At 46.8% G+C, this 19,347-nt stretch overlaps 1 protein-coding gene across 11 annotated transcripts in view; it reads left to right on the forward strand.

Moving 5' to 3' along the window:
* The window catches only part of AKAP13 (A-kinase anchoring protein 13), a 268,166-nt gene that overhangs the window by 193,258 nt on the left and 55,561 nt on the right, over positions 1-19,347 (forward strand). For 5 of the 11 annotated variants that reach the window (XM_044444956.1, XM_044444964.1, XM_044444966.1 and 2 more), the window contains 6 exons: positions 5,089-5,225; positions 9,398-9,765; positions 11,423-11,476; positions 14,417-14,479; positions 16,706-16,895; positions 17,677-17,782. In XM_044444956.1, coding sequence (XP_044300891.1) covers positions 5,089-5,225; positions 9,398-9,765; positions 11,423-11,476; positions 14,417-14,479; positions 16,706-16,895; positions 17,677-17,782 — 918 coding nt within the window. The remainder of the gene's footprint in view (positions 1-5,088; positions 5,226-9,397; positions 9,766-11,422; positions 11,477-14,416; positions 14,480-16,705; positions 16,896-17,676; positions 17,783-19,347) is intronic. The other 6 variants (XM_044444963.1, XM_044444967.1, XM_044444958.1 and 3 more) reach the window with 5 other exon arrangements.

Raw genomic sequence — 19,347 nt, forward strand, 5'->3', positions numbered from 1 at the left:
AAAAACTGAAATATAATGGAGCCAGTGCAGTCCTGCCCTCTTGGACCAAGGGAAAGGGTAGTGGGAGAGTCCAAGGGGGAGGAGCCCTTTGTCCAATTCTGGGCACCACAGCTTAAGAAGGATACAGACAAGTTGGAAAGGGTTCAGAGGAGGGCACCAAGGATGATCTGGGAACTGGAAGCAGAGCCCTGTGAGGAGAAATTGAAGGAACTGGACATGTTTAGCCTTGAGAAGACTGAGGAGAGATATGATAGCACTCCACAGCTACTTGAAAGGTTGTCACAAAGAGGAAGGCCAGGATCTCTTCCCAGTCATTCCAGAGTGCAGGACATGGAATAACAGGTTCAAGTTACGGGAAGCCAGATTCCAGCTAGATAATCAGGAAAAATGTCCTAACTGTTTGAGCAGTACAACAATGGAACCAATTACCTAATGAGTTTCTGGGCTCTCCCACACTAGAGGCATTCAAGATGCAGCTGGACAGCCATCTGTCAGGGATGTTTTAGCCTGGAGTCCTGCACTGAACAAGGAGCTGAGCCTTCTGGCCCCTTCCAACAATACTATCCTGTGCTTCAGTGAGGCCAGATGGCAGGTGGGATGGGAAGGCCAGGAGAAGTAGCCTCTCCACTCTTCCTTCCTCTGCTCCTGCAGATGCATAAGAGGAGCCTCCCCCCCCTTTTTTTTTTTGCTGTAGCACCTGCTGTTTGGAATCCATACCCAAAGGAGAACACAAGCCTGGCCAGGCCCCTTTTAAAACTGCCAAAACTCTGGCGGAGCAGGTGACAGATGATGTTCATCTCTTTGGCCTCTTTTTCATTTTTTTTCCCTAGCAGACAGACCATCAAGCTCACCTCATGAAGTCCTGCTGCTGGCAGCAGTCCCTGAGGTAGAGGGACCACCAGAGATGGGGCATTCTGGTCTCTCCTCTTCCTTCCCCTTTCCACTAGTTCGTTCGTTCATTCGTTCATTCATTCTTGTCTGCTACATCAGCCCAAAGGCTCTCTGAGCAAATCAGTTGTGTTTATTGTCACAAAAGAGCAGGGTATAAATCTAATAAATAAAAAATCACATGAATTCACTGGCAGCCCTCCTTTCCTTTGCCCCATCTTGTCAGGGAACCACAGCATAGCCCTCTTAGCCACCTTTCGGCTCTTCACATCGTTTCTACTGTGCTATGCATTTTAAATTGCCTTAAGCTTTAATTGTAAGTTTTATACCTGTGCCGAAAGGCAGCTCATATATTTATTAATGAAGAAATTATGAATAGGCAAGAAATGATTTTTAACCTTTATTCCCTGAGGCACTGAAGGATAGTTTGAGGGCACTGGTTGAATGTGTCCATCTGTTCTTGGTGCTGCTACTGCAGTCGGGACGTGGCTGGTGTTTTGCGTCACTGCAGAGCTAGTTTTAACGCAGCCTTTATTTTACTTTGTATGCCAAACTGCCCTTTGTACTGACTTGGTGGGACAGAATGTCAGTTCTGAAGTTGCACACATGCAAGCTGATGATCCCCAGGCCTGGAGAAGCACTCCTCTTCATTTTAGAACATCAGTCCCGGATTTTGGGTGCCAGATAGAAGGCGCTGGCATGTTTCTTTCTTGGAACGTTGTTCTCTCTGTTTCCATGTCAGTGGGCAAACAGGAGCCATTTTGGCTAAACTGGAATTAAGGATCTAATTCATAAGCAATCTAATGCCAAGCTAACTTGCACAAATTTGCACAGTTTGCAGAATGTTATACTATCCACAGCATGGGTATAATTACCAACTTATATAACCGCTCAGAACGTGGTTGCTATTGAAAACGCAGTTGAGCAGCTCACAGAGCCTGCTTTAAGAATGTGGGTTCACAAAAGATGAGAGCCACTGTGGGATATTGGTGAGAGCGCTGGGCTGGGGACCTGGGGGACGGGGATTCAATCCTTGCTTCTCTATAAAGCTCAGTGGAGGACCAGCCACTCACTCTCAGCCTAGCCTACCTCTGGGGTGTGGCAAGGATAAAAACAGATTGGAGGAGACTCCTATGAGCTGTCTTGGGTTCCTTGCAAGAGAAAAAAGGCAGGACATAAATGCAATGAGGAGATGCTGATGCTGATGATAATTCTGGTATCTTTGCTAGTCCCTTTACCTTTTCTTGCCTGTCATGAGAGGATGATAGCTTTGCTACCCAGGGACCTATTTAGGTAGACATGTTGGGGACTGATCCTGAGTCATATCCTTTGATCAAATCTCTCTAAGATGCAATTCCTCCCCTCTCAGGGATTTTCACTTCAGGCAATTCAAAGGAAAGGATCCCTCATGCAGCAAGTAGTTGGCCAGCGCTCCAGGGTGCACTGGCAATCTTACCAGAGCAAAAAAATCATCTTTGTTGTGTCTGTCCAAGTCCTTTGACTGTACCTTACTGGGAAGGAGTAGCAGCAAGCCCCACTCCCTGCCAGTTGCCTGGCCTGGAGGCTGAATGATGCGCATTCTGCAATGAATGGAAGTCACTTTCCCTCCTGGATACTTGTTAAAGTTAAGTGCCTCTGATGATGTTGCAATCAGCTGACTGGCTCCCTTCAGAGCTAGTTGACATAATAATAGCTCAGATGCCAAAGTATCCATGTAGGAGAGCTGTTGTATATCTGCATTTCCTAGAGGGAAAGTGAGTTACTGCCTCTAAAAGCCGTAAAAGCATTGCCTTCCTCACTGGGGCCTACAGAAATCCCTTCATTTGTGCTTGGGATCATAATCCTAGATTTGGGTATCAATGTGCACAGAGTATGTCAAAAATAAAAGTTCCCCTGCTAGTTAGCCATTCAAGTTTTCAACTTCACCTGTCTCACTGACACTTGGTCTAATGAAGGAGCAGGGATGTACAGTTCCTTTTATACGTTAATGGAAGAATACTGCTCTTCAACAGAGGCCTCTGTATGAGGGTTAGCAGGCCCTTACCAGTCTTTTTGCTTTCCCCAAAATAGGTCTGTTGCTACCCCAGAGAGCAGAAAGGGAGGATGTTTGGGATATTAGCACCGTAATATAATAGAACCCAGTTCCTTTTGTGAAGAGAGAGAGAGAGAGCAAGCAAGTGCACACATAGGTGGATGAACGAAAGAAAATTAATGTGAGGGACAGTGTGCGTAAGAGATTTGGCATTTTGCTACTGAATTGTGCTATGTATACATAGACCTGACTATGGACCAGCAGAGGTGGGAACGATCTGCGATTGTACAACACACATGCACACTTAGGGCAAAACAAGTTAAAACAGAAAATAAATCGGGTTGGAAGGGTGAACTTCCAAAACAGCTTTTGGCTTTGGATAGTTTTCAGCACTCACGGGGGAAATGTGTACATAATATATTTTGTGTGGTCTTTTATTTTCTCCCTGGCTCTTCTAATCTTCCTAGTTCTTAATTTTCCTGTATATTTGGAGTCATAACTGACTCAAATGGGGAGGCAGGCCTTTCCCTGCAAAACTGTTGCATTTTGATTCCATGTAATTTCTATAGTAGAGGGATCAATTTATCTATGGTTTCTCAACATCCCCTCTCCCTTTCTTTTCTCTCATTCTCTCTGTGTGTGCGCGTGCACATGGGTGTGGTTTTCACAAAAAAGTGTTCTTCGATCCTCTGTTTTGTCCTCACAACCATGCTGTGATGTATATTAGGGAAAGGATCCATGAGAAAGTCACCCTCTGAGCCTCATTGCTGAGTGGGGACTAGAACCGGATCTTCCAACTCCTAGTCCAGCGCTCCAGGCCCTAAGCCACAGTGACTCCTTTTATCAGATGCCTAAAGCTCTCTTTGCAATCATTAGGAGAGCTAGCAAAAGGAGTTGCAGCTTCCTTTCTTTCATGCCCCCCTCCACACACCCTTTTGCCGACCTTGCCATACCTTTCAACACATACGTTGATTAACTTCTTTGGACAAGATGTCTGCCCAGCCTGGAACTTTCTTTTCAATTTTCCATCTGAACCGTTTTTGCAGAGCTGGCTCCTTTTTCAGTCCGGAATGCAGTGGGACATGCTCTGTTAAGCTGCCAACTGGATCAGCAGGAAAGCTGGCTTGCAGACTGTTATGGCTTCTCTCTCTTCCCCCACATCCCCCTTACCCCGTGCCGCCTCCTTTTTCCTTTCCTTTCCTTTCCTTTCCTTTCCTTTCCTTTCCTTTCCTTTCTTTCCCACTTATGGAAAAGAAACACAGGCTTGCCCACTTGGGTGGAAAGCAGAGAAGGTGCAGGAAGCAGGCCCGCACCTGACACAATACGGATGACTCCCTCTGTGATGTGGCAGCTCCTTGGTGGAATGCCGGCGCTCCTGGGCTTGGCGCAGGGCTGTTTTGGGCAAGGACCAGCTGTTGTGGTGAGGGGGCTGGCTGAGTCCTGATTGCTAGTTCAAATCCCAGAACCAGGAACTTGTAACTTGTTTGAGGAGCTACCTTTCTTCATTGGTGGTCCTTCCTCCGCCACTTGAGAACAATAATACTGGTAGGAATGGATCGATGCGGGAGTGCAGGAAGAAGTACAGTGTGCAGCTTGCTGAGAATCCATCCCTTTCCTCTCTTCTTTTTTCACTTAACACATTTCTAGTCCATATGGCTGTAACGATATAAAATATGGGTGGCACAAGTCAAACAGTTGGTTTCATAAAGTTCCCATTGTGAGAGGCTACAGTGGCCTGTGTGATACCTTTTCTCGCCTGATGGTTACTGAAAGCAGAATGAATTATGTAAAATACTGACAGTCTCAGAAAAATGTCAAAAGTGCAAAATGTATGCAGATGTGCCAAAGCATGTAACTTGTGGAAAAATGAAGCCTTCCTTGTTGGAGAATAAGGTTTTTTCTGGATGCCAAGCCCAAAGACCATGACTATGATGAAAAACACTGATGGTTCTTGACAGAGTTGTAAAAATTATGGATTGAATGTGCTTTGAAAGGAACAACTGCAGAAGAACCCTGATTTCTCAGGCTGTGGGGGGGGGGGGCATCACTTAATTGTAAAGTACTTCCTGATTTGTAGTGCAGCCACAGAAGCTCTTAGAGTACATTTTTATTAGTTCAATGAGCTGTTGCGCACTAGATTACTGTGTTTCATTGTCTTTTCTCCCCAGGAACTGATACTTTTCTTGAAGATGGATTAAGTGCTGATGGCACCTCATCACGTGGTATCCTTAAAGGGGGATCTGGGAGTGATTGTGACCTCTTTCCTTTGCCAGCTGATGGGTTAGATGAAGTGGACTTTGAGAAGGTAAGGCCAAGTTTCAGTCATGCTCAGCTGTGGCTTTTACTAAAGAAATCATCCTCCACAGCTTCACTTGAAATATTTGCTCTGTGCAGGGTCTTGAAACGTTCCCAGTAAAACCTCAGTCATACTGGTCTGTTACCTGCCCTCCCTCCATGGCTAGCATTTGGCACCGGTCCTATTCTTCTGCCTCTCCTTCCAGCAACATTTTCTTTTTCCCTGCAGTGTTATCTTCCAGGCAGTGAGCACGACAATGTAATGGCGCCTCTGAGTGGATTTTCTCCACTGCCGTCACTCTGGTGTATTACCCTAAAGCCCCAGAAGACCAGGGAGCAGAGTGGTTGCTGCCAGGATGGAGGGGGCTCTCAGGAGTAGTGGCTCAGCCAACCATGCCCTTTCCCTATCTCAGGGCTTGGTAAGAATTTTGACAGGCCTGCCAGCCGCTGAAACATGGAGCCATTGGAAGTCCATCTCTATCCATTACATTCTGGGAGAAGGCCTCGTTGTTTTGAGGCCACCGTTCCCAAGACTGCCTCCTCCAAATGTCTGCATGAAATGACAAACCACAGTGGTTTCTTGCATAGGATGGTCTGTCGTGTTGCCCAAACCCCATCGCTTAGTTTTTAGAAATAAAGGTTTCCATCTTTCAGCATAGTTACTCTGATATCTGGACCCAGCTTCATGGTTTCTGCAGTGCTACCACAGAAAGAGCAGCAACTGCTTCAGGCATCCAACATCAGATTAAATTCCAGGCATGGTGGCTAATGAGATGTTTTCCAACAGGGGGAGGGCTGAGCAGGAAGGGTGGAAACTCTGCTTGCATAGAAACCACTTAATTCTCTCTCAGGAACATCTAAGCAAAAAAACTGTGTACCATAGAAACCGTGCAGGGTTACTTGTTGTGATGTGTGAACCCAGCCAGTAACCCCCAGATTTCGTCTGTATTGTCTGTGCTGTCTGGGCCTGGTGGGGATTGGAGCCCAAACTATCTGGAAGGCACCATGATTTAAAACATTTTCATCTTAGGAAACGTGCCAGGAGAATTAAACACATGGCTGGGGGGCCGGGGGAGCTTCTGGTTTGAGGGGAAATACACAAATTGCCTTTATTATCATTGAGCTGAAGTAGCTAACAAAACCTTACTTTGTGAATAAGGATCTTTGGAGGATGAAGATGAGCCTCTGTAGATGAAGAGGGGGTGGGGTGGGGGGGGGGTCAAACTTTCAAAAGCAGTTTGCAAAAGTGGGAGGCCAGTGGGGTGAGGTCTAAGGTGAAGACTCCTTAGCCAGCACAAGGGAAAGTTTTCTTACCTCCCTGCTTCTCACATTCAAGGAATCTTTCTAGATATGGTGCTGCCACAGAGAAAAAATGATTAGTTGTCTAGATTGGAGACAGAATCTGCAGGATAGTCTGTTGTCCTGCATGCATCCCTCTTGGCACCCAGTTGGGTAGCCTTGCTGCTGCTGCTGCCAGGCACCAGGGGCCATGTCCAGTGCAGAATTGTTGGGTCTTATTCTTCATTCTGCTTCCTCAAAAGGAACATTCATCACAGCAAGCAGACATTGCAACATCCTCACGCAAGTGAATCATGCTGCCTAATGTCATTTCCTGTGATTTTCCTGTGTTGTAAGGCTCTCCCCTTCCCTGTGTCTTCCCTTGGCAGCCCCATCCGCACCATTGACCTTAATGCCTGAGACCTCAGCACTTTTCTGAGTCTTGGTACAAGTTGCAAACTGTCCCACCTAGCAAGGGCAAGCAGACCCTTCTGAATTAGGGGTCACAGTCAACGTCATTGCAGTCATTAAGGACCCATCACGGCTCCAGCCAGCAGAGTAACAATTCTGGATGCAGCACAGGGAAAATGTTTTCCAGTTCCTTCAGCCTCATGCGCAGCCCAGGGAGCGGCTAAGGAAAGGGTGAGGCATCGAGGCAAATAGCAATCTTCGTCTATAAAGTTCTGGCTTTGGTTTCTGGGAAGGAAAAAAAAAGGCAGCCACTAATGCAATTCAGATTTATTTGTTTTGTTTTGTTTTTTGCCATAAAAGCTCTCCTAATGGTTGGCATTGTTGCAACAATGCTCCATTCTGTCTCCTGCTTCGGGAAGGATTTGGACGTACATTGCTGTCGCTGAGCATGAAAGAATGAAAAGAAAACTCTTCATTGCTTGCCTGCTTTCAATATCATATGGGCAACAGTGATAGCAAAGTACCGCTTGCATGACCTTTGCCAGTGTCCAGTGCATTTACTGTTCTGTGCCTGTCAGGCCAGGGAGGTCCCTTTGGCCTCTGCAAGTATACAGGGAAGAAAAAGGCACAGCCTGGCAGGAAAGTTCATGTTTGGCATGCAAAAGATCCCAGATGCCGTCCCCAACACCTGCACATCGGGCTGGGAAACTCCTGCTTGAAACCCCAAAAGAGCCCCTGCAGGCCAGTGTTGACCATACTGGGTTAGGTGCAGCCCTTTGGGAGCGTTTTTCAGCTCAGGAGCAGGAGAAAGACGCTTTAAAGAAAATTAAACAAATACCTTATTTAAACAAACATTGCAACCACTCCAGAGTACGTCTGGTTAACCTAAGCTGCCTCTTTCTGATCGTGCTGAAATGCAAAGTTCCCGGATTCAAGCAAGAATGACCGCATGCAGCAAGAGGGCTTCAGACCCACCCCACCATGTGATGTGGTGAGGCTGCAGTCTTGTGCTGCATGTGGGATGCCTCTTCAGTTTTGCAGAAAAGACGCTTGAGGGGATTTCTGCCAAAGGAACCTCTCTCTGCAGAGATACAGTTCTGGAGGGAGGATTTTGTCCAGTGCAGACTATTTCTTTATGTAATCGTGTAAGAAATTGGGAAGGACTTTGTAAATCCCCGCTAGGATAGCCATCCCCAGTGAGATCATTCTTCCTGGCTATCTCTACTGCCTCATCTTTCTAAATTGCCTTTAATTTGGGGCTGATGTTCACAAAGTTACTGCGAAGAATGTGCCTCCAGCTTGAGAATGAACGCCGTCCAAGTCAGAGAGCGCAGCAGGATTCTTATTTATGTAAGCAAGAAGCAAAACATGCAGTTATTATGGGAGAAATGGGGGGACCTGAGGCTGTTGCTGGGGGGCTGTTGCTGGGGGGCTGGAATTGTGGGAGAGGCTTTTGAAAGTAGACCCCTTCTCTGCCTCTTTACTTGCATTGGATGTAGATTAGTAGACTAGAGTCAGCATGGCTTAGTGGTTAGTGTTTCAGACTGGAACTTGGGTTCTAGTCCCTACCTAGCCAGGAAGCTCATGGGTGACTGGGCCTAACCTACCTCGCAGGGCTGTTGTTGTGAGGTTAAAATGGTGAGGTTCCCGTGTGCTGCCTTGGGCTGCATGGAGGAAAGGCGGGATAGCAATGAAATGGAAACAGACCCAGTCACCTAAGGCTGTTTTAGCAGGAAGCCCCATTAGAGGCTGAGCAGCAGCAGAATGACCGCTGATGTCGCTTCCCTTGCATGGGCTTGGCAAAGGCCTCTTGAGTGCTCTTTTTCCCTGGTATGAACCACGGTCGTTCCAGGTCTGCTGGTGCCCAAATCCTCCATTTCTGTTAACATGACATAGGAGAGATGAACGAGCCCTTTGTCAGGGTCTGAGATGAAATTCACCTGGGCAGATGAAATTCATAACAAGGGAAACTTGTGTCATTATCAGTGCTAGGGGCCAGATCAATCCCTTGGCTGCCAGTTGGCTGCCCTCTAGTTTACAATCTAGATCCTGGGTGGACCTGCAGCATAACATGTATTGGTTCTGTTAGTGCCGTTTACAGATGTTGCACGGAACTTGCATTCCTTCCCCTGTGGTGGCCCACGTGCCAGTTGCATGCACAGTCGCAGGTTCTTTGCACACTGTTTGCCATTAATGCGAGAGGTCATTACTGTGGCTGCAAAAAATGGGTCTTTCACCGCAGTGGCCCTCTGGCTTCTGCATGTCTAGGTGTGACAAGTGGCCCAACTTCTCTTGTCTGGGACTGCTGCAAGCTTTCTCCAAGCTTCAGCAGGCATCTGATGGATTGAATGGAGTTTTGTGTGCATAATTCTGGTTGGTTCCTCTTTAAAAAAACAACAACAAGAAGTTATATTTTTCAGCAAGTTTGAATGTTTGAAAAGCTACATATAAGTATTTCAAAATCATAATTTAAATGTATTTTTCCCCTGGCAGCAGCCTGAGGAAGAGCAATCAGTGGGAGAGAGTACAAGTTCAAGTTCCTCTGCAGATGATACTGTCTCCCTGGAAAGGAACTCTTCGCTTGGGAGTGACATCTCCCTCCCTCGAGTTCTTGGACTCAGCAGGCCCAAGGATCAGTTCAGTCCAGATGGCAGCTGCTTCAGTGTGGCAGCAGGCGCAGAAGGCCAGGATGGCGAGGCTTCCCTCCCCGGAGAGCTGGATGAGGAGCTTGACAGCATCACCGAAGTGCCGCCTCCTTCTTCTGCCCTGAGGAGCACCATCAGGCCACCATCTCCTTTCCGTCGGCACAGCTGGGGCCCAGGGAAAAACAGCAGCAGCGAGGCCGAGATCAACCACCGGAGGTGAGTCAAAGCTCCCGATTTTGGAGAGCCTCTGGGCCAGATACCCTGAATGATGGCCCCTTCTCTCAACGAATCTCCTCACCTGTCTTCTCCATCACTGTCTGTTACTGCTCCTCACCTTCCTTTTCCCTGTCATGACTTCTCTCTGCTTACTGGATAGGCACTGCCTGCGCTCACCTCCCCATGAGCTCCACGTCCACCCGAGGCCCCGTCCCCAGACAGAGGGTTCCTTGGTTCATGGTTGGAATGCAAAAGAGCATGCAAGAGTCTGCTAGCTCTTGGAGACCCTCTGAATTGGCCCAGGGAGGTGGGCAACTTCCCCCAGACCAAAGGAGGCTTTCCACCTGACATAGCCCTGCTGCATTTCTTTCATTAGCCTTTGGCTCGTCCTTCATTTCGTCTGGCTAGGTCTGGTGGCACTTGGTAGAAATGCATCTTGCTAGGAGTTTTGTGGGCCGGAACCCACTTCAGCACATCTGTGGCATGTGCTTGTGTGTGTGTAAAAGGGATGTAAAACCTACAATCTCTCCGATTCCTCAAGAGCTGAAATGTGCAGAAGCTGACTCTTCACTGCAGACCCTGCTCCCTGCATCCGATGAACTGGGCCTTAGTGCACAAGACATTTGCTGTAACAAAACCATGTTAAGGTGCCATAAGACTGTGTCTGTTGCAGCAAACCTAAAATAGTGATTCTTCTGGAAACTGTTAAAAGAACTGTAGGTTTAAATGCTACCTGAATTTACTTAATTCCATCACCTTTTCCTTTTGTGCATTTAAAGTGTATGTCTGAGAATAGGGACTCACCTGTCTTTGCTTTCGTGTTTTGTTTATTAATTGGTTGAGAAGCCTTTCAGAGATTTCAGCAGGGTTAAATGGCTTTAAATGTGTAATACAAACAATCAAATAGTTCCCTCTTTGTTTCAGGAAATCCAAGGCCAGGCATGTTTTTCCTTAAACATTAAAAACTGCTTACATTTTTTCGGCTGCTGATCATCCTCACAGGGGCTACAAACTTGCATTGTTTGTGTTTATTTAAGGACAAAAGATTTGCTGGAATATATAGCTGGAGAGATGTGACTGAATGATAGAAAGCCATATTCCACAATTGGGTGTGCTCACAGCCAAGCAGCGTTTTAAACTTCAGTGATTGTGGAGGTTAAACCATGAGAGTTTAAATCATTCTCATTGTTGCAAGTAATGACTCAACTGTCACCTCGAGAGTAGGGAGTGGCTGACACAAACTGAGGGGCAAAGCAGCTAATTCCTTGACTCGCTGTAGATTTCATAGAAAGTGTGCTGCTGGTGCTGGCGGCACAGGCAGTGGGGAGATGAGGAGCTGCTTGCTTGAATGCATCCCCATAATCAGGCCAGGGATGGGGGACATTGCCATGGCCATAGACAAACAGTATTATCGGAGAAAAGGCTAGACTGCACCCCAGCCAGTCTTTCCCATGTGTGTCAAGAGTCCTTTATCCAAGCAGATAGGGTGGCTTCGCTCCTGGGGTCCCCACAGACCTCCTTCCTCTGACCCTAACATCCATTCCATCATTCTTCACTTCTACCCTATTCTTTCTTGACTTCCCATCCCTAATCTAAGGTTTTCTTCGTTGTTGGTGCCACTACTTTTCATTGACCACTGTCCATGATTCATTTTCAGTTCAATCCGAGTGCTGGGGGATGCTGTACGAAAGTCTCCCACCCATAGGAGAAGGTACAGCACAGACACTGCTGCTGACTAACCATGATGCATTGGAATGGCTACTAATGTCCTGCTTTTGTATTAATCACAGCTGACCGCCTGACCCAAACTGTTGATCATTTCAACCCAGTGGGTCAACTGTGTAGTTTTCCCCTGTAGAGCTTGGGCTTGCTGCCGAATGTTCCTGGACCACTTTTCCTGCAGGTCCAGATTGTGGTAGTTTTATATTTGAAATAGAATTGTTCTTTGTGTTTTTATCTTTGCATTTCTGTAGATAAGCAGTCCTTTCTTTTCTTTTCTTTTCTTTTCTTTTCTTTTCTTTTCTTTTCTTTTTTTTTGGAGAATTCTTTATTCTATGCCATGCTTGTTTCTGAAATGGGTCTGTTGACATGTGATGTTTCTCTTTGTCCAACACATGTTTTTAGAGGACAATGGGAATAAGACCTTTGTGTGCATCCACCCTCCTGTTCTCATATGCTACCAAGAGTCAATTACCTACTTCTGGTTCAGGCAAACTATTGTTTGCTGTTGCAGATGAGCCGAGAAAATATTGCCTGTGTTTGGTCTCAAAGTAGAATAATAAAGTAGTTAGTTGGAAGGGGCCAGGTGGCCTGCTTAATGCAGGACTCCAAGTTCAACCATTCCTCTCAGGTGGCTGTCCAGTTGCATCTTGAGAGCCCCCTAGGGAATTGGTTCTATTGTCATTCTGCTCCAGCAGCCAGTTCTTTCTGATGCCTAGCTGGAATCTGGCTTCCTATAACTTGAGCCCGTTATTCTGTGCCCTGCACTCTGGGCTGATCAAGAAGAAATTCTTCTTGTGACAGCCTTTCTCTTTGTGACAGCCTTTCAAATTCTTTTAGAGTGCTATCTTATCTCTCCTCAGTCTGTTTTCTTCTTGAGGCTAGACATGCTGAGTTCTTTCATTTCTCCTCATAGGACTTTGTTTCCAGTCCCCGGATCCTCCTTGTTGCCCTCCTCTGAACCCCTTCCAGTTTGTCTGCAAGCACTAGGATTGTCACCTGTGGGTCAACACTGATTTCCACTCTTGGTTTGGTGGAGTAGCACAAGCCATTGTTCACCTGTTCAACTGTAGCAGCAAAGTGTCATTTGTCACACCAGGAAGCAATGAATTGACTCTGGGCATATGAGAAGAGGGTGTGTGTAGGCACAAGGTGCTTTCTCACTCTGTGAATGCACCAGGTACATGCAAAGTGACTTGACCACTTTAACTCAACTGCATCTTCCAGTAGTTTACCAAATGTAAATAGTTCATTTAAAAACAGTTGTTGCAAAATGGTTTTTTTTAGATTTTCAGAGCAAGCAGTTTTGAAGAAAATGAAAAAGGATTAGCAAACTATTCTATATCCCTGATTTGACTGATTCATTTCAACGCATGGTGTATATATACACAAAACAAAAACAAAACTAGTTCCCTCCAGAAACAATGTTTCTGTTCCTAGTTTTTGTTGTTTCTTTTCTCCATCCTCCAATTGATATTTAAGCATAATGCTTAAGGAACATTTTTGTCTTTCCCTATGAAAAAACCTCTGAGCAGCTAATCCTGCTAGATTTAGCAAGTCATCCCATGCTTGAATGGTGATTTTGCAAAAAAGCATTTCATCAAATAAGGCAGGAGTTGGGTTAGAGCATTCATCTCATTTTTGTATGGCTTTTAACATTTGAACAAACTTTTAACATGTTGGCCAACTTTCAGTGCTGAGGGCAGGAGAGGCCACCTGTGATAAATGCTATAGACCCATGATTCCCAAGATGTGTTGGCTGGTGACGATCCACTGTGCGTGGCTAGAGGGCACCAAGTTGGGAAAGGCTGGGATGGACCCTATCCAGAAATAAAAGGCAAATGTCCATCCTGAAACACAAATCTGCTATTTCATAATAACTTGTGCTAAAGTTCCACAGCTGGAACTTGACTGACAATTTCAGAGCTGAGCCCTCCTGTGGTCCACAGCTCCTGCGGTTGTCAAGGATGCGTGGCCCTTTGCCTGCTTTGCCAGCAACGCTAGATGCTTGCTGTGCTCTGTCCTGGGTGACACTTAAGGAAAACTGTGCAATCTCGTACCAAAGGCAATCTCGTCCATCATTCTGTTCATGCAGTGGCCAACCAGCCGCCATTGTGAAGCCCCCAAGGGTGACAACAACCTCGTTTTCTCCTTGACTCTTCCAAATTGTTGTCTCATATCATTCTCATCTCCCGGACTCTGCCTCCTCCAGCCATTCTTTCCCAGGGTTACTTGCCTCTCAAGTGTTCTGCCTACCTGCTGGCGGCCCTTTCTGTTAAGCACTCCTGTATCCTGAGCTAGAAGAGGTCGCTTAACTTTCCTGCTGTACCCCTACCATGGCCACTTCTTTGCAACTTTATAGATGTCATCCTGGTCCACTGGGTTTTATGAGGTGTTACTTCTAGCCAGACTGGCTGTTTGTTTCCCTCACCAAGGTTCCACTAATGGTCAAAATTCTACTACATCTTACCCAGGAGTTGGAATGTTCATGGGCATTCCATGACACCAGAGCATGGGCATTCCATGACACTTCATCCAAAACCTGAAGGGTGTGTCTCCTGGAAAGCTAGCCTTTAGTTCATTGCATGGAAATAAGTTCCTGCAAGGGTACTGTTGGTTGAGAACAGTCCTACTGAAGCTATTTATGGGAAGATGGGGAACTCTCAAGAGCAGAAGACATCTATTGAACTGAACACCATCTTCAGACCATTCACACATGCTGAGCTATTGGGAAAATCAGCCATGGTGATGTTACACTGGAAAATGAGCCATGGATGCCACTCCCATCAGCTTACTAACAAATAAACATGGCATGCTTTGTTTTTGAAGAGCTATAATTCCTTAAAAGGTAACAGATGTTATAAACATCCACATTTTGGACAAACTTGTAACAGCAGGTTTCTTGCTCTCTCTTGCCTTTTGACATCTCCAGTCTGAGCTGGTGTCCCTCTGGTGTCCAGTGCACTGCCATGGGTGCTGACTTTAATGGTAGAAGGTAGAGTATGAATACATGTGCCCCACACCAGAGGCAGCTTGCTGATGTAGCACTGTTGGCTTCCTGTGTAGTGTCCGTGGCCTTGGTTGTGTCTGCTCTGTGTCTGCTGGCTTGGGAGTTGTGCAGTCTCTGGTTGTTTATGGTTCTGAGCACACAGCTCCCCCCTCCCCGATTTGGCTGGAATTGTGGTCATGGTGCCCTTGCTTTTCACCCCTGACCTGAAGGAGGAACAGGTCCCCATCCGATGTCCTGCTAAGCTTTGGAGGTTCTTAGAGCACCTCCAACATGTGGCAAGACTGCAAAGATCTCCCCCACCATTTTGTGTCTCTAAGCTTGGAGAAGGGTGAGAGCTGGCCAACCCCTTGGAATGACTCTTGCCAAGGCAAACAATTTTGGAAAAATCTGATTTTAAGGCAGGCTTGCAAAGAAACATATCAGACCCAAAAATACTTACAAGCAGCTAGAAATACATCATGCCATGCAAATGCACATAGATAGACAAGCTGAAAGAGTGGCAAGGTGAAGTGTGGAGCCACAACTCCAGGTTGCGAAGTTCTCACTGCCTGGGTACCTGAAATAAAGCCTTGCTTCCCCACATAGACTGAGAGAGTGGCTTCATTCAAACCTGGTGATCAGCATCAGTGATATATTTCCTGGTTTTTCTAGAGATTGCCCGGAGCTTCTGAATTTAAAGGGGATGTACTTAATACGCCGCATGACTCCATCCCATAGTGTGCCCTGGCATCAGGGAAAGTGAGCCAGCTGAGACATGAGCCCTGGTTGGTTGATGGGGCTAGTATGGGAGCATTTGCAGATGGATCGCTTCCCAAGCGACATACATAAGAATTAGTATTAGAAATTACAAAAGAGATTACATCACATATCTGTGGGCATAGTTGATAGTTCCATTAAAACAAATGAGGTGAAGAAGTGAACATCCATGCAATAAGTTCTCAAGATGCATTCCTAGTATCTGTAGCCTAACAGATTTATGACATGAAACAGTAAAAGATAATTGCCAAACATATTTTGACCTAGTTAGTTAGTGTATTCACTGGCTTTGCTCCCATTCAGTGTCTGAGCCAACCGGCCATACTCTCATCAAGGATGCCTTGTTCTGTTCCCTGTTTTCCATTGGGTTCCTCAATGGGCAACCAAGGTCCTCTTCATCCTCCTGGCATGGTTTTAGGCACCTCACTCCCAGGCAGAGTTCCCTCAAAGACCTTGCATCTCTCCGCAGGTTCTTCCAGGCCTGCCATTGCCTCCCTCCTGTGTGTGGATGGTGTATCTTTGTGGGGATGATGTGTGTGAGAAATAAAGGAGGACAGAGAGAGAAAGGATGTGCATGGGAGAGAGAGTGGTGAGGGCAAGGCAGTGTGCATACCTGTTTGTGGAGGGGAAAGGGTGTGTGTGTGTGTGTGTGTGTGTGAGAGAGAGAGAGAGAGAGAGAGAGAGAGAGACAGAGAGAAGGGGGACAAGTTTCTTGGTGCAGATCTCTGTGTGAGAGGGGTGGAAGGGAGTGGGGGCATGTGGGTGTGTATGAGAGAACTGGGGGAGGGGACAGTAGGAAGGCCCAGCATTGCCTTGGGCAGTCCTCCCCCCACCCCCAGCCATCACTTTATGTGGTGACAAGAAAGTTTCCTGCTGGCACAAACTTGGCAGCAGTGAGGGAACAAACCTGCACCAAGGAATAGTTTCCACTTTCGCAGTCCTCTATTAGATAATTAAAAGATTAGAAACACCAGTGGTTTATTAATACTGAAAAGTCTTCATGGCTTTGGCTGTTCCGTGCCATCAAACTCTGTGCCATCCTTAAAAAAATGTTTGCATCTATACACCAATGCGATGCATTGAAAGGCCACTGTGATCCGCTACAGTAAAGGTGCAGAACCTCTGGCCCAGGGCCCACATCTGGCTCCCCTGGAATCCCAATTTGGTACTTTCCCAGTCCCCCCACCCTTGCTGGTTGAATTTCCTCTCCTAGGGCTTTGCTAATAGCTGGAAAAGCTTTAAGATAAAATATGATCTTGCCCCCCCTCCCCAAAGCTCTGAAATGGAAATGGTTCAGCAGCCTGCTCTGGACTTTCAGGTTATCGGGATCTGGTTCCCTGCATCATGGGCTGACCTCTCTTCAGAATGCCCAACATGAGCTCAGACAGGGATGAATCGTTTGGTGGTTGCTCCATCCAGCATTTACAAAACTTAATACCTAGAATTTGTCTTCAGTTACAGCTTAGAAGGCCTTGCTGGAGAGCCTGATGTTACTAAGAAGCCACCGCCAGGTCTCGAGTCGTCATCCCTGACCACCAAAGATCTCCGGCAGAGCCCTCCAGCGAGTGATGACCGGGGCTCCTTGGTCTCGCTCACTGAAGAGGAGCTGGAATCAGAGCAAGAAGTGCAGGGCTTTGACCGTCAGGTAAGCAAGGCTCTTCCAGGCTGGCAGTGCTGAACCTCATGTGGTCTGCGGGCTTCGGAGAAGCATTTGGACCTTTTAGCATGGGGGAAACCCTGCACAAAAGGCAGGAAACCACCAAACCATCTGTGGATGGAGAAGGGGGGGTGGCACCAGGGGCAGGGCTACTGGGGGGACCCCAGAGTGTCCAGTTGGGGCCTGGGGGCCCTCTTCTGTGCATTCTGTCCCTCCTGCCATCCTTGGAGGTTTGACCGTGATAGACCATCTTGGTTTGAGTCCCTGTCCGGTGAGCTGCAGCACAGCCAGCTCAGGTCAGAGATAGGCCAGCAAGTAGGGCTAACAAGCTTGTACACAAACTTCTTCGGGCACAAGAGAACACCTGTTCTGTTGAACAGTTCTGGGGCAGGTTGACCATCAGTATGTCTACCTGTCTGCCCTCTTATGGTCTGGTCCCTCTTCACCCTATTTCTGTGCTATGAAGCTTGCAGGAGTTGGGCAGAAACACAGCATTTTCTTTAACTGCTGGATCTGAACAGGTTGTTTTAATTCATAATTTTGGTTGCTAGGGGAGCACACCTTTCCATGAAAGCAAGGTGCCTCCCTCCTGGCTCGCCTCGTTTGAAAGTGAAAATACAGCTTTCCTGTATGGGTACAGCCACCATCATGCAGCCAGATTCAAAGACAATTTGGTGGCGGGCTGGATCCGCATTCGGCCCACGTATTGCCCACCACCTTTTGTGCAGCATGGAGGCCACATTCATTTCGGTTCGCCTTTCTTCTCCAGATCCGCCAAAGAGCACAGCCACGTTTCACCTACAGCACAAACCCCGTGTCTCCTCCGTTGACCAAATCCTTGTCACTGATGACCATTGCCCAGGCTGGACCAGACAGTGAGTACACATTTCACGACGCACTCAGCATTGGCTGTGACTGCCCCTTTGCTGTACTAATAGCCTCTTCCTCTTCCCTGCTCTGCTGGAGCTCCGTGTCATGTTGGTCAGGAATACATGGAGCTACCTTGACTTGAGTCAGGCCTTTTGCCCCGCTTGTGGGCAGTAGCTCAGATAAGGTCTTTCCAGCAATTCTGCTGGTGAGTTGCTTGTTTATCTTGCCTGAGATACCTGGAAGGAATTGTCAGACCTTTTGCATCCCAAGTGTGCACTGTGCCACTGAGCTGCAGACCCTTTTGGCCTGTCTTCAGAGAAACGAAATTGTGGGCTAGGAGTGGCAGGGAGGGAACAAGCATTAACTTCCACCCTTGGCATCCGTTACAGGATTCTGTGTGCCTACAGGAGCCAGGGTGGTGTAGTGATTAAGAGTGTGGGACTGGGACTCTGGAGATCTGGGTTGTTGTCCCCATTCAGTGATGAAACTTAATGGATGACACTGAATCAGCCACTGACTCCTACCCTACCCTACCCTACTCTCATGGTCATTGCTGTGAGGATAGAATGGAAGGAGAGGAACCTTGTAAGAGGAGGAAAAGCAGGGTATGCATGTAGTGTAGTGTAGTGTAATAATCAATGACAGTAGTGAAATAATTATTACTCCAGTGGCTCTTTCTTCACTGGACTGTGGAAATCTATTTTTTCAAAAAGAATATGCCATAAGCACAAATTGATCATTGAACCTCTGCACTATGGCTAATGGTATCTCCTTTGAGCATGCCCACTTAGTTATTTCATGTATCTCTGGGTTTTGAGAGATGCATAGAACAGGTAATTTTTAAACGTGTTTTGTTATCTGGTGGAAATGTGATGAAATCTCTAATGTTGGATGATTGTATGGGGGCTGGGGGTTGTTAGTGCAAAATATTTGTGAGCTGGCTGGTTGGTTTGCATATTTCCATTGATCTTATCATGGACTTCTTGAGTGCCACAGAATTACTTTCATGCTTTGATTCCTATGCACTGCTAAGGGTGGATGGTGCTGGTACTTGAAGTAACTGGCACAGAACAGTTCCGTTCTATAATTTTTCCAGGATCTTGACATCTGACTGGTTCTACCCCTACTTAATTTTGGCCAGACACCCCTAATTTCAGAACAGGTGGCATAATCTTGCACGTGTGCCATTTTCTTAAAAGTTGCCTTTAAAACAATAACAGCAAACTTTCCCATAATTTCACAGTTAAAATGGATGCCTTAACTGAAAGTGATTTCAGTAGGGAATCAAAAGGAGTCTGCAGGCAGGAAATGCCTGGGGGCGGGCACAATTTCTTTCAAAAAGAAAGCCATTTTCACAAGTTGTGGGGGAGGCAAACTTTTCTTTGAGCATTGTACAAGTTTGGTATTCCTGGAAAAAATCAGAAAACGCTGCCGTAGAACATGGCTTCAGAACAGATTCTGCCCCATGGGCTCTGAAGCGGGCAACATGGCACTGCAGCAAGTGGCGTGGAGTCTGTGAGTGACCCCGACAGTCACAGAGATGGCTGCTGCAGGATATAGTACTGACTTG

Source organism: Varanus komodoensis, unplaced genomic scaffold, assembly GCF_004798865.1.
Source record: "Varanus komodoensis strain SLA01 unplaced genomic scaffold, ASM479886v1 scaffold46_3, whole genome shotgun sequence".
NCBI classification, from domain to species: domain Eukaryota; kingdom Metazoa; phylum Chordata; class Lepidosauria; order Squamata; family Varanidae; genus Varanus; species Varanus komodoensis.